This window comes from Rhinatrema bivittatum, chromosome 11, assembly GCF_901001135.1.
Source record: "Rhinatrema bivittatum chromosome 11, aRhiBiv1.1, whole genome shotgun sequence".
Lineage (NCBI taxonomy): Eukaryota > Metazoa > Chordata > Amphibia > Gymnophiona > Rhinatrematidae > Rhinatrema > Rhinatrema bivittatum.
Window position 1 is genome coordinate 29,939,507 of NC_042625.1, and position 15,185 is coordinate 29,954,691.

General features: G+C 47.3%; 1 protein-coding gene across 1 annotated transcript in view; it reads left to right on the forward strand.

Moving 5' to 3' along the window:
- The window catches only part of LOC115100985 (acetyl-CoA carboxylase 2-like), a 982,255-nt gene that overhangs the window by 405,770 nt on the left and 561,300 nt on the right, over positions 1-15,185 (forward strand). Inside the window, 1 exon segment of the mRNA XM_029620121.1 lies at positions 10,298-10,387. Within this exon segment, the coding sequence (XP_029475981.1) occupies positions 10,298-10,387 (90 nt within the window).

Genomic DNA, 15,185 nt, shown 5'->3' on the forward strand with positions numbered 1-15,185 from the left:
AAAGAAATACGACGAGTGAGATAATCAAATTTGCAGATGACACAAAATTGTTCAGAGTAGTTAAATCACAAGCAGATTGTGATAAATTGCAGGAAGACCTTGTGAGACTGGAAAATTGGGCATCCAAATGGCAGATGAAATTTAATGTGGATAAGTGCAAGGTGATGCATATAGGGAAAAATAACCCATGCTATAATTACACAATGTTGGGTTCCATATTAGGTGCTACAACCCAAGAAAGAGATCTAGGTGTCATAGTGGATAACACATTGAAATCGTCGGTGCAGTGTGCTGCAGCAGTCAAAAAAGCAAACAGAATGTTGGGAATTATTAGAAAAGGAATGATGAATAAAACGGAAAATGTCATAATGCCTCTGTATCGCTCTATGGTGAGACCGCACCTTGAATACTGTGTACAATTCTGGTCGCCGCATCTCAAAAAAGATATAATTGCGATGGAGAAGGTACAGAGAAGGGCTACCAAAATGATAAAGGAAATGGAACAACTCCCCTATGAGGAAAGACTAAAGAGGTTAGGACTTTTCAGCTTGGAGAAGAGACGACTGAGGGGGGATATGATAGAGGTGTTTAAAATCATGAGAGGTCTAGAACGGGTAGATGTGAATCGGTTATTTACTCTTTCGGATAGTAGAAAGACTAGGGGGCACTCCATGAAGTTAGCATGGGGCACATTGAAAACTAATCGGAGAAAGTTCTTTTTTACTCAACGCACAATTAAACTCTGGAATTTGTTGCCAGAGAATGTGGTTCGTGAAGTTAGTATAGCTGTGTTTAAAAAAGGATTGGATAAGTTCTTGGAGGAGAAGTCCATTACCTGCTATTAAGTTCACTTAGAGAATAGCCACTGCCATTAGCAATGGTTACATGGAATAGACTTAGTTTTTGGGTACTTGCCAGGTTCTTGTGGCCTGGATTGGACACTGTTGGAAACAGGATGCTGGGCTTGATGGACCCTTGGTCTGACCCAGTATGGCATTTTCTTATGTTCTTATGTCCAGTTTGTCACAAAACCCATATTTCTTCATCTTTCCACTCTCAAGATTCACAACTTCCAACCACAACTAGGGGAGGAAATTGCTTTGCTTCGCAAACAACAAGCAATTCGACAAATTTCCCTGGGGACCCAATCAGTAGGATTTTATTCCCCATACTTCCTCATACCCAAGAAGTCGGGTGGCCTTCGTCCCATACTAGACCTAAGGGAATTAAACAAATTTCTCACCAAAGAGAAATTCAAAATGGTATCGTTGAAATCAATCCTTCCTCTGATTCAAACCAATGATTGGATGTGTTCCATCGATCTGAAGGATGCTTAAACACACATTCCAATCCATCCATCCTCGTGGCGTTACCTATGCTTTCGCTACAGGCATCAGCACTACCAGTACAAAGTTCTCCCTTTTGGACTATCGGCTGCACCCAGGGTTTTCACCAAATGCATGGTGTGGTGGTGGCTCATCTCAGACAACAAGGTATAACCATTTTTCCATATCTGGCCGATTGGCTCATAATCGCCCCAGCTCCAAACATCTTACTCGATCGCCTCCTTCAGGTGATACAATGCTTGCAGGAATTAGGATTGGTGATCAATTTTCAGAAATCACACCTACAACAGACACAACAGCTACAGTTCATAGGAGCATGCCTGGACACCACTTACAACTGGGCATACCTACCAAACGACAGATTATCATACTTCCGTCATCTTCTACATGGATTGAACCATACTCAGAGACTTTCTGCTAGACAAGTTTTAGTAGTCCTAGGCCACATGGTGGCGGCTATTTTCACGGTTCCCAACACCAGGCTACACATGAGACGCCTGCAATGGGGCTTGAAACGTCAATGGAAACAACACTCGCAACCTTTGATACAGAAGTTATCATTGACCTCCGAGATGAGAAAGGACATAACATCTTCCTCACAACGCAGGACATAACATCCTCCTCACAACGCAGTCTTAACCACAGATGCATCTCACAAGGGCTGGGGTGTACACCTCGAGATTTACAAAACACAAGGGTTATGGACAATCTCGGAACAGAACCTGCAAATAAATTTATTGGAACTCAGAGCGATTCGGAATGCATTACAATTGTTCCAAGACCACCTGAAGGGCCGCAGGGTCATGATCTACATGGACAATCAAGTGGCAATGTTTTACATCAACAAATAAGGAGGGTCCGGTTCATGGTCCCTTTGCAAGGAGACCCTGACAATCTTCGAACACGCTCACAGAAATTGCATATATCTGCAAGCAACTTACCTACCAGGCGTGGCAAATACAAGAGCGGACAGGCTAAGTCGCATCTTTCATCCTCACGAATGGGCACTCAATACAGAAATAGCCCAAGACATATTCAGGCAGTGGGGGACACCTTCGATAGATCTCTTTGCAACGGAGATCAATGCTCAAGTCCCCAAATTCTGCTCGATAAGACCAAGCCAATTCAGGATCACTCAAGATGCCTTCCTCATTCCGTGGACGATAGGCTTCTTATACGCCTTTCCTCCCATACCACTCATAACAAGGACAATTCAAAAGTGCATAGCAGACAAAGCTCAACTGATATTCATCGCCCCGGCCTGGCCGAGGCAACCATGGTACAGTTTCCTTCTCCCACTATCCATCATGGATGCAATTCGGTTACCGAATCACCAAGATCTTCTCTGCCAAGATCAAGGGACGCTTCTACACCCGCTACACTCATCTCTCCACTTGACAGCATGAAGATTGAATGGCTCCTTTTAACAGAACAGGGAGTTTCCACTTCGGCACAATTCATTTTGTTAGAATCCAGGAAACTCTCAACGAGGAAAAATTATAATTATAAATGGAAACGCTACTCTACCTGGTGCACTTCCAAAGGTGTACCACCATTGGACTGCTCACCTGAAGTGCTCATTGATTATCTTCATACACTATATGCAGCTGGTCTAGCAACATCATCCATCAGAGTTCATCTCAGCGCCATAGTGGCATATCATAGGCCAGTTAACAATATTCCTGTATCCAATCACATCTTACTATCTCGTTTCATCAAGGGGTTAACTCACCTTCATCCTCCAATCTCTAAGCCTCCAGTTCCATGGAACCTCAACATAGTTCTGGAACAGCTCATGCTTTTCCCGTTTGAACCTAGGCACATATTAAATACCTCACATGGAAAGTTGTATTCCTGTTTGCATTAACATCGGCAAGAAGAGTTAGTGAATTATAGGCCTTGGTCCATTATTCTCCATATTTACAATTTCATCACCAAAAGGTAGTTCTCTGAACTCACCCATCCTTCCTACCAAAGGTGGTTTCTCAATTCCATCTCAATCAGACCATGGAATTACCCACCTTTTTCCCTAAACCTCATGCAAATGATAGGGAAAAACTACTGCACACACTAGATTGCAAAAGAGCCTTGGCATACTATAGAGAAAGGACAAACTCGGACTCCCGTGTTTCTCAACTCTTTGTCTCCTTTGACCCAAAGGCACCTGGATTACCAGTGGCTAAACGCACCATCTCCAGCTGGATAGCGCAGTGCATCAAATTCTGTTACGACAAACAGAAACTACAACTACATTCAGAGCCTAAAGCTCGCCAAGTCAGTGCAGTAGCAGCCTCACTGGCACACCTAAAGAATGTGCAACCCATAGATATTTGCAAGGCAGCTACATGGTCATCGCTTCATACCTTCACATCTCACTACTGCCTTGATCAACAGGCAGGCACTGATGCGAAGATAAGGCAAGCAATCCTGCAATCTCTATCCTCCTGTCCACGGTGACCGCCACACTGTCAAAGATCACGTACAAATATATATATCATAAACAACGTGATCGGGAGCTTGGGACTCCCATGACAGCATGGCTAATTCAGCCCTGCTATCGACGGGAAAAAGCAAGTTTGCTTACCGTAAATGGTGTTTCCGTAGATAGGATAAATTAGCCATGCTGACCCACTCTGCTCCCTGGCAGTCACCTAGTCTTCGACTACACTACAGCTTAATCACAGACTGAGGAGATTCCATTACTTTCCTGCGCGGGAAACACGCGCAGCCACAGAGAGCAAAACTCTAATCTCTGCTTTGACAAGCTCCGCCTCCTGGACCTGATTGACAGATCCCATGACAGCATGGCTAATTCATCCTGCTATCTACGGAAACACCGTTTACGATAAGCAAACTTGCTTTTTCCTCTTTGTGATTGAAATTCTTCTATTTATTCTTTTCTCCCCCCTACATTTGTACACCATTGTTTAATTTCCTTTTATGTATTCTTTTTTTTTTTTTGTTATTACATAATTTTAGGCCTTTGATTCTTAAGTCAAGGTATATTCAATGTATTAAAAATTTAATAAATATAAAATTTAAAAAAAAGAATCTGGGAAACAGTTCATTATTTGGAACTTGTAGTTTATACATTGCAATTACTGTTTTGTTTCTGTGTTTATATGGTGCCCTATCTTGGCAGCTTACAGAAAAATTGCAAAATGCACAGAAGCTTGGTCAGACATAATGAAATAAGAAATTATCCAAAACCACATTCCCTGTACGTATCCAGATCAGTCCAGAGTCCTGGATTTTGCCTCCCTCCCAGCAGATGGAGACATAGAAAGTTTTACTGACACTGTAACATAACCTGGTGTGCCACTTGCAGTCAATCAGTATTTTTCTGTCTCCAGCAGATGGAAGTTGGTGCAAATCCTGCAGTCTGAAGAGAATTAAAAAAAAAAAAAAAAAAGAAAGATAATTACAGTATTTTCTGGCGTATAAGACGAGTTTTTAACCCCTGAAAATCTTCTCAAAAGTCAGGGGTCATCTTATACGCCGGGGGTCGTCTTATAGGGCGAATAATTACCATATTTTTTGCTCCATAAGACGCACTTTTTTCCCCCAAAAGTGGGGGGAAAAATGTCTGCGTCTTATGGAGCAAATATAAAAAAAAAAAAAAAATCTAACAAAACCCCCCACCCTCCTGACCCCCCCAGACCTGCCAAATTAATTTACTACAACCCCCCACCCTCCTGACCCCCTCAAGACCTGCCAAAAGTCCCTGGTGGTCCAGCGGGGGTCCGGGAGCGGTCCTGGAGCGATCGCCTGGACTTGGGCCGTCAGCTGCCAGCAATCAAAATGGCGCCGATGGCCCTTTGCCCTTACTATGTCACTGAGGTCGACCAATGGCAGCGGTAGCCCCTGTGACATAGTAGGGGCAAAGGGCCGTCGGCGCCATTTTGATTACTGGCAGCCAACGGCCCTTTGCCCTTACTATGTCACAGGAGCTACCGCTGCCATTGGTCGACCCCAGTGACATAGTATTTATTTATTTATTTATTTATTTATAACTTTTCTATACCGAAGTTCAAATAACAGAGTTAATTATCACTCCGGTTTACATTGCAACCATAAAAAATAGTAAGGGCAAAGGGCCGTTGGCGCCATTTTGATTGCTGGCAGCCGACGGCCCAAGTCCAGGAGATCGCTCCCGGACTGCTCCTGGACCCCCACTGGACCACCAGGGACTTTTGGCAGGTCTTGGAGGGGTCAGGAGGGTGGGGGGTTGTAGAAAACTAATTTGGCAGATTTTGTGGAGGGGTCAGGAGGGTGGGGGGTTGTATTTAATTAATATGGCAGGTCTTGGTGGGGTCAGGAGAGTGGGGGATTGTATTTAATTAATTTGGCAGGTTTTGGAGGGGGTCAGGAGGGTGGTAGGTTGTATATAATTTGGCAGGTCTTGGAGGGGTCAGGAGGGTGGGGGTTGTATTTAATTAATTTGGCAGGTCTTGGGGGGGGGTCAGGAGGGTGGGGGAAGCTGAGGGATTAGTTTTAAAGGGTCGGGGTGGGTTTTTTGTTTATCGGCTCGGGCGCAGCCGATTAAAAAAAAAAAAAAAAAAACCCGATCGGGCCGGACGAAAAAAACCCCATGATGTGAATCGGAACCGGAATCAGAACTGATTCCGGTTCCGATTCACATCTCTATTACCGGTACCTCCTTCTCTGCCTCTCAGATCTCGCACATGCATGTCTGCGCCGCTTCACTGCAGTCCTCAGGAGCTAGATCTGAGAGGCAGAGAAGGAGGTACCGGTAATAGGATACAAGGGTGGGCCAGAGGGATGCGTTACCGCTCTGATAGTCTTGGAGACAGGGAAGGCTGGGCAAGCAGGGAGAGCTGACCAATCCAAGCAGGATTTGTATACAACAACCAGCCAATCGCCGGTAAGGTACATCGCTTGCCGTGATTGGCTGGTTGTTGTATACTGGGTACCACATACAGTATGGTTATGTAGTGACACAGAAGGGTAGTCTTATACGGCGAGTATATCCCAAACTCTATATTTTAACTGGAAAAATTGGGGGTCGTCTTATACGCCGGAAAATAAGGTAGTAAAAAGCATTAGAGATGTTTTCTCTCTTAGCCCTCCCTGAAAGTCGGTAGGCCCTGGTGGGGGAATGCGGGAAGGGTTGGCAACCCTTGAGTCTGCCTGTTTGCCTTTACCTGCTGAGGAAGGAGATATCTGGTGCAGCCAGTTCCCTCTCCCCTCTTCCCTCTTCCTCAGATGGACAGCCAGAGCATGAAGCAAGTATAAGGTTTTCTTAAAATAAATAAATAAATAAATAAAAGCCGGTCGAGCGCTTCTCCCTGTCGGCGCTCCGCGGGTCATCAGCCGTCCTGCCTCATTTCTTTCGGCGCTCTGGGGGCTCGTTTCTTTTTACAAAAAAAGCAGGAGCAAGGCTCCCAGCATTTTTCTGCTGTGATGCCTCGCGGTAGGCAGTGCATGGTGTGTGGGGACACATGTGAGCGACTCTCCCACACTGGCATTTGCTCCTGCTGCATCTCCAGAGTAGAAGGCAGTTTGGGGGGGGGCACAAGCAGCTGTCATGAGTGCTGGAGGATTAGGGCAGCCTGACGCCTTCCCTGTTTTGGCGGGAGCGGCAGCCATTTTGTCCTCCCTCACGGCTGCATCTGACAAGCCTTGCAGGAGGCTGCCCTACCTCTTTGCTCAGCCACTTTCGCTGGCTGAGCAAAGGCCTCTAGAGCCCAGGGGGCCCAGGGATTCTCTGTTGGATGATGATGATGAGGACCACCTCCTGGAGTAGGATCCTGAGGGAGCAGAGGATTTTTCCCCAGATTTTATTTTGATAATGCACAAGGCCTTTTTGGCTAAGAGGGCAGCTGAATGTCGCCATCTTAAGTCAATGGACCTTCAGGTGCCAGTGGTGGCTAAGAGACCCCGATCATTTCCTCCTGGTGGGCCAACTAGAGTTAGGAGGGTTCTGGCTTGCCAGTTGCCCTAAGGGAAGATGGCAGAGAGCTCGGAGGCCGAGGTCGCTCCAGTGATTGATCCATCAGGAGTAGATCCTCATTTGGACGGTATGGACCCGGATGAGGCACAGGATCAAGTTTCTCCGGTGGAGGGGGATGATCTGAACGTTGTCCACCTTTTTTGCTTGGAGGAATTGAGGCCCTTAATATACCCTGTGTTCTTAATGAGCAGGGTATTAAAGAGCCACAAGTGTATGTGGATTACAAAGGAGTGGATCCGGTCATGTGAGGCCTGAGGGGGCCGACCAAAACTTTTCCTTTTCACAAGTCCATGAAGGAGTTAGTTCTATGAGAGTGGGAGACTAAAGGTTGGCAGAGCCATGGAGAAGTTGTACCCCTGTACCTGAGGACACGTTGATCTTCTGCGGATGCCGAAGGTAGATGCTTCAGTATCGGCCGTGACAAAGAAGACGATGATCCTGGTAGCTGGTTCGGCCGCATTTAAAGATATGCAGGATAGGAAGTTGGAGGTACATGTCAAGAAGATCTTTGAGGTTTTGGCATTGGAGCTGCTGTGTGTAACAGTTTTATGTTCTGCACCGGTTTGTGTTGGGTGCAGCAACTGCAGTCCGACAAATCGTCTACGGAGGACGCACAGCAGGTAGAATGGCTAGATGCCATTGTGGCCTATGGGGTGGATGCTTTGTATGATCTTAAATGCACTTCCTCTCAATTGATGATGTCTGCGGTTTCTGCCAGAAGGCTTTTCTGGTTAAGGAACTGGTCTGCGGATGTTTGATCTTAGTCCCAGTTGGGGTGGCTTCCCTTTAAGGGGAAGTTGCTTTTTGGAGAGGACTTGGAGCAGTTGGTGAAGCTTCTCAGAGAGACTAAAGGGCACAAGCTGCCAGAGGACAAGTCAAGGCTCAGCAGAAGCTTCTCTTCGACATGGTCACGTTTCCGGTCGGGCCGGCGTTCCCGTCAGTTTCGTCCTTTTGCTGGGGGTCAGAGACAAGGAACTGGAAGTCTGCAGTCTTGGACCCAATCCTTTTGAGGCTGGTGACAGTCAGAAATGGTTCCGGTTAAGGAGCCCCTGGTGTCAAGTCCTCCCAATGAAGCGGGGCTGACCCACTCCTTGCATCGTAGGTCGATTTACATCCTTTCTTGAGGAGTGAGCCAAGATCACTTCGGACCTTTGGTTCCTAAGTGTGATACAACACAGTTATACTTTAGAATTTGCTCGGCCGCTAAGTGACAGATTTCTGATGTCCCCATGCTTGTACTGGGAAAAGGTAATCGAGTAAGGGCTGACATCTGTGTCAGGAGCCATTGCACTTATGAGCAGAAAAAGTGAGTGGTTCGAGAAGCCATCGATCATCTCAGTGTCTTGGGGTCCATAGTGCCAGTACCGGTTGAGGGAAGGTATTTTGTGGTCCTAAAGAAGGATGACGCCTTTCATCCGATTCTGGATTTAAAGAAGGTCAATCTGGTGCTCAAGGTCCCCGTTTTCAGATGGAAACGCTGAAGTCAGTGATTCTGCAATGCGCAAGGGGGAGTTTTTGGCTTCTCTAGATTTGACCAAGGCCTAGCTTCAAGTTCCAATTCTTCTGGACCATCAACGGTTTCTCAGGATCATGATCCTCTGAAATCATTTTCAATTTTGCGCCCTGCCATTAGGATTGGTAACAGCACCAAGGACCTTTACAAAGGTGATGGTAGTGGTAGCGGCAACTCTGTGGCAGGAGGGTGTGCTGGTCCACCTGTATTTGGATGACTGGTTGATTCAAGCGAAGTCTGAGGTCCTCTGTCAGCAGTTAGTGGCAGTAGTTCTGCAGCTCTTACAGCCCTTTGGCTGGGTGGTGAACTGTCCCAAGAGCCAGCTGGCGTCATCTCAAGTTCTCTAGTTCCTAGGGGCATGCTTCAACACCAGGCTTGGAAAAATTTCTCTCACCGAAGAGCGGATTTCAAAATCCAGGTACAGATTGGAAGATTTCTAAGCAATCCGATTCCCAGAGTCTGGGATTATCTGCAAGTTCTTGAATCTATGGCTTCCACTTTGGAATTGGTCCTTTGGGTTTTTGTTCATATGCGGCCTCTTCAGTCGGCCTTGCTTTCTAGGTGGAATCCTGCCTCGGAGCAATTTCATCTACCTGGATTGGTGGCTGTGTCAGGATAATCTGTCCCGTAGGATGCCTTTGGAGGTTCTGAATTGGATAGTGGTCACAACCGACGCCGGTCTCTCTGGATGGGGGGCTGTATGTCAGGCTCAAGTGGTGCAGGGACTATGGTTTCCAGTGGAGACGTCTTGGTCCATCAACCGTCTGGAGATGAGAGCAGGTCGTCTGGCGTTACAGGCCTTCTTTCCTCTTGTTCAGGGCAAGTCAGTGAGAGTATTGTCAGACAATGTGACGACGGTGGCCTTCCTCAACCAATAGGGTGGTACCAAGAGTTGGGTTGTGGCACAGGAGGCATAAGAGTTAATCCAATGGGCAGAGCTCCACCTGGAGATGCTGGAAGCTTCCCACATAGTGGGGCTAGACAATGTCCAAGCGGATTTCCTCAGTTGCCAACAGCTGGATCCCGGAGAGTGGGAATTGTCAGAGGAGGCCATACTCCTGATTCATCACAGGTGGAGAGTACCATGCATGGACCTCATTGCAATGTGCAGCAATGCCAAGGCTCCGAGATTCTTCAGCTGAAGGAAAGAGCACGGAGCAAAAGGGCTTGATGCCTTGGTCCTCCCATGGCCACAAGGAATCCTCCTGTACGTGTTTCTGCTGTGGCCATCAGACTGCAGGTGGCACAACAGGTTATGTTACACTGTCAGAGAAACTTTCTCTGTCTCCATCTTCTGGAAGGGAGGCAAAATTCAGGAGTTTGGACTGATCTGTGGTACTACAGGAATGAAAATTAGCAGGTATAGACCAATTTTCCTTTTGTATGAATCTTTCTGCATTAGTGTGTGCATAATATTTTAATGATTTCATCTAACCATCATCTTTGATGTTTTTTTCCCAACAGAAACTAATCCTATCAGAAACTTCCATCTTTGACGTTCTGCCCACTTTCTTCTATCACAGTAATCAGGTGGTGCGCAGGGCGGCGCTGGAGGTAAGGAGTAAAGGGGAAACATACAAAGTTCACAGCCATGAAATAAAGTGGCGGAGTTATGTCGAATTTTATTGGGTACTGTAGGCTGTTTAAAAAAAATAAAATTAAATTTAAAAAATACAGCAAGGTGCTTAAAGTAAGACTCATCTCATACAGAGTTATCTTACTTAGCTAGCTTGTTTAATGGAAATTCTCTGAGGACAAGCAGGATGGAGGTCCTCACACATGGGTGACATCATCCGATGAAGCCCGGTATGAAACTTTGGTCTCAAAGATTTTCCATCGATAAGCGAGTGAAGAGCCTTGCTGATTGGGTGTGACGTCCCCTGGCGGCACGGTTCGGAACCTTCTTCTAAGGCAGAGGTTTCTGCTCTTTTCATGCGCAGGTGTTCCTGCGCGAGTACATCAGTCGTCATCAACGGTTTTCCTCAGTTGCTTTTTTTTCCGCATCGCATGCAGATGCAAATCTTCTCTTCAGTCGCAGTTTTTTCAGAAGATGTCAGTGGGTGAAGAAAGCCCCGGGGTTTAAATATTGTTCTTGCGAGCACATCATGTCTGCAAAGACAGACACAACTATCGTCTCCTGAACTGAACACAGTACTCCAGGTGAGGCCTCACCAAGGCCCTGTACAAGGAAGTGATGATCCCCTTGTACAGGGACTTGGTGAAGCCTCACCTGGAGTACTGTGTTCAGTTCTGGAGACCGTATCTCCAAAGGGACAGAGACAGAATGGAGGCGGTCCAGAGAAGGATGACCAAAAAGGTGGATGGTCTTCATTAAATGACTTATGAAGAGAGATTGAAGAACCTAAATATGTATACCCTGGAGGAGAGGAGGAGCAGGGGTAATATGATACAGACTTTCAGATACTTGAAAGGTTTTAATGATCCATGGTCAACAACAAACCTTTTCAGTTGAAAAAAAGTCAGTAGAACTAGGTGTCACAATTTGAAACTCCATGGAGGAAGACTCAGAACCAATGTCAGGAAGTATTTCTTCACGGAGAGGGTGGTGGATGCCAGGAATGCCCTTCTGGAAGAAGTGGTGAAGACTAAAACTGTGAAGGATTTCAAAGGGGCATGAGATAAACACTGTGGATCCATAAAGGATAGAGGATGAGAATGAAGAGAAAAGCTAAGGGGGTGGCTTGCTGGAATGGAGGCTACTACCTGGTGATTACTACCCTTACTCAATAAGCCTTCACACGGTTAATGCAACTCCAACATTGCTCTCTGCTTCAATGGCAAGGGGAAATGTGGAAAAGAGGATTTGCATTCAGACAACAACCAACAAGGACTGAACTACACAGTCTGGGTAAACAAATAAACGTGGGGGTAGCTTGCTTATTGCAGTGGTTACTACCCTAAACCAATTAAGCCAGATACTTCACTTTGAATGCATATACAGCGTTGCTCTCTGCTTCAATGGCAGGGAAAAATGTGGAAAAGAGGATTTACATTCAGACAACATCCAACAAGGCATTGATCTGTGCAGTCTGGGTAAACTTGCTTGATGCAGCGATTTCTACCCTTAACCATTAAGCCTTATGCTCACCTTTGATGCAACTCCAACATTACTCTCTGCATCAATGGCAGGGGTGGCAGGAAATTTGAATCAAACAGTTACCAACAAGGGCCCTGAACTTGGTGGTCAGTGAAATAGCTAAGTATGGGAAAATATGTGTGGGAGTTTGCTGGGCGGACTGGATGGGCCGATTGGTCTTTTTCTGCCGTCATTTCTATGTTTCTATGTTTATGCCTCGGTCCGGAGCACGACCTGGCTGTGTGCAGGGACTTCAGCTGCATGTCCCCTCGGGCCCGGAGGCAAAGGGCCGAGAAGATTGCCAGACTTAATGAGGATGTGGGTTCCTCACCTTCGAGCAGCTGTGTGCCCTTTCCATGGCATTCGACTCATTCTTCACCGGCCCGAAACAACGGTCAAGAGATGCTCAGAAGAGGGCGTCCTTGGAAGACCCAATAGCCTCAGGCCATCAGAAGAAATGAAAATATCCCAAAGCGTCTAAAACCAGGCCCAAAAAATATCAAGACCAGTGTTTCATCGACGCAGCCATAGTCTGCGAAGCCATCCGCCTCGACTTACGGCAAACCAGCGCGGGACTCCACTGAGCAAACTAAACGGATGCCTACCACTTAAACGATTGACTCATCGATGCACCCCGATGCGAAGCATCGGCGTCGTCCCATGATGCAACTGTCGGTCTGTGAAGCACATTCATCTTACCATGCCTCACCTGCATCATCCCGCGACGCATATGCGTCCGTCCATCCAGGAAGCCAAGCGGAAAGCGAAGCATAAGCATGGCATGTTCTGATTTGGAAGGTGGACCCCTGTTCTGAAGGTAGAGTTAGTGCTATCCCAAAAGGGGTTTAACCCTTTTAGGTCTCTACCGTCAGAGGGCAAGGCCTGAAGATGCAGATGTTGAAATGAAGACTTCACCCTGAAAGCTCGTGATTCCCCCAGGAGGAGCCCGTAGGAACCTGGCCGCTGGACTAAGGAGATTCACTGAAACTGAATGTAGGTCTGGATGCAGGCGCCTCCTGCAGGTCGAGGATTCCAGATGGCTGGCGCCTCCAGTAGGTTGTAGACAGTCCCGGAGTGGGAGTCGAAGAATAGTCAAGAGCTGGTTCAAGGATTGAAGTCCAGAGAAGGGTCATAAGCCGGTCCAGAAGCAAGTCAGGAGAGTGGTCCGAAGCCATTCCAGGAGCGAATCAGGAGAAAGGTCCGAAGCCAGTCCAGGGTCAAGTCAAGGAAACAGTCCAACAGGAAGCAGGAACAGGACGAGGAACGGAACCAGGAACACGGAGCACAGGCAACTCCCTCAAGAGCCTCAGTACCAAGGCAAGGTCTGAGGAGCTGACCTTGCCTTAAATACCCAAAGTGAGGGAGGAGTCCCAGGAAGGAGCCACGACAACTTCCTGTTGTGGCTCCTTTAAATCTTATCTTCAGCCACACGCACGGCTCTAAGACAGCCAGGAGGGGGAGGAGTCATCCCAGCCGTGCAGGGCCCTGCAGCTGGCCTAGCAGCGGCCATGGCTGCGAGGAGAGCGCTGGAAAAGGCTACCTGCACCAGCAGGAGTCTCGGAGCAAACCCGTCGCCGCAGGTGAGTGCTTGGTCCCGGCCGTGGACTGCTGCGGCCGGCGGCCATGACAGTCGGCCGCAGCCCACTGCAGCCGACAGCCATAACAGTACCCCTTCCTTTAGGCCCTCCCTCTAGTAGGCTTGGGTTTACCTGGATGTTCATTGTGAAAGTTCTTGAGAAGGGTCTTATCCAGGATGTTCTTAGTAGGCTCCCAAGAATTCTCCTCAGGTCCGAATCCTTCCCATGCTAGGAGATATTCCCATATATTGCCTCATTTCCGGACATCTTGTACTTCACGCACTTGATATATAGTCTCCGCTTCTGCCCTGGGTTGGGGAACGTCGGGGACCTTCCGAGTAGACCAAGAGAGGATCAACGGCTTCAGGAGTGACGTGTGGAAGGAGTTATGGATATGCAATGTGGCCGGCAAACGAAGCTGGTAAGTCATAGGACCAAGCTGTCGCAGCACCGGAAAGGGCCCAATATAACGTGGGGCCAAGCGCATGGAAGGAACTCCCAACTGGATGTGCTTAGTGCTAAGCCATACTTTTTCTCCTGGACGAAACTGTGGTGCTGACCACCGATGTTTGTCAGCAAACTTCTTGGTGGTTTGAGACGCTTTATGGAGCATGTGTTGAGTATGAATCCAGAGCCGCCGCAACTGCACAGCAGTACGTTGGGCTGCGGGTGATGGTACCGGCAAAGGCAATGGCGGCCTGGGTTGTCTGCCGAATACAGTCTGGAACGGGGAGGCCCCCGTAGAGGTACAAGCCCCCGTAGAGGTGAGTTGTGCGAAAACTCAGCCCATGAGAGAAGTATCACCCAATCGTCCTGACGGGAGTTGACATACATCCGAAGAAATTGCTTTAAAGTACGATTAGTACGTTCTGCCTGACCGTTAGCTTGTGGATGAAACGTCGTGGTATAGTCCAGAGAAATGTGAAACTTCTTACAGAGATTGAGCCAATAACGGGCCGTGAACTGAGGTCCGCGATCAGATTCAATGTGTTGTGGCAGACCATGGAGGCGGAAGATATGGAGCATGAATAGTTGGGCCAAGCGAGGAGCGGACGGGAGGGAGGGTAGTGGGATAAAGTGGGCCATTTTAGAAAATCGATCCACTACTACCCAAATTACTGTGTTGCCTTCTGAAGGCGGAAGATCCACAATAAAGTCTGTAGAAATGTGTGTCCAAGGCTTCTTGGGGGTAGGTAACGGCTGTAAAAGTCCCCAAGTTTTTCCCGTGGGAATTTTGTGTTGCGCACAGGTCGGGCAAGAATCCACATATGCTCGAATGTCCTTGCGCATCTCCGGTCGCCAATAATATTGCTGAAGGAGCGTTTGCGTCCGAGCTCGTCCCGGATGACCAGCTAACTGCGAATCGTGCCCCCAGGCTAGTACTTTGTTACACAGTCTCTTAGGCACCACCGTTTTACCAGGAGGAATGGTAAATGTCGCCGAGGGTAATGCAAGCCGGGTCTATAATATGTTCATTTAATTCAATTTGTATAATTGGTTTATTCTCCTGACAATGTTATTTAATGTTGTTTAAATGTTAATTGTTTCATGTAATGCCATTTGGTAAGTTATTGTTCTATGTAAACCGGTTTGATTTGTATCTAATGTAGGAAGATCGGTATATAAAAACAAAAAATAAATAAATAAATAAATGTTGAATAGGCTCATCGATGTCTTC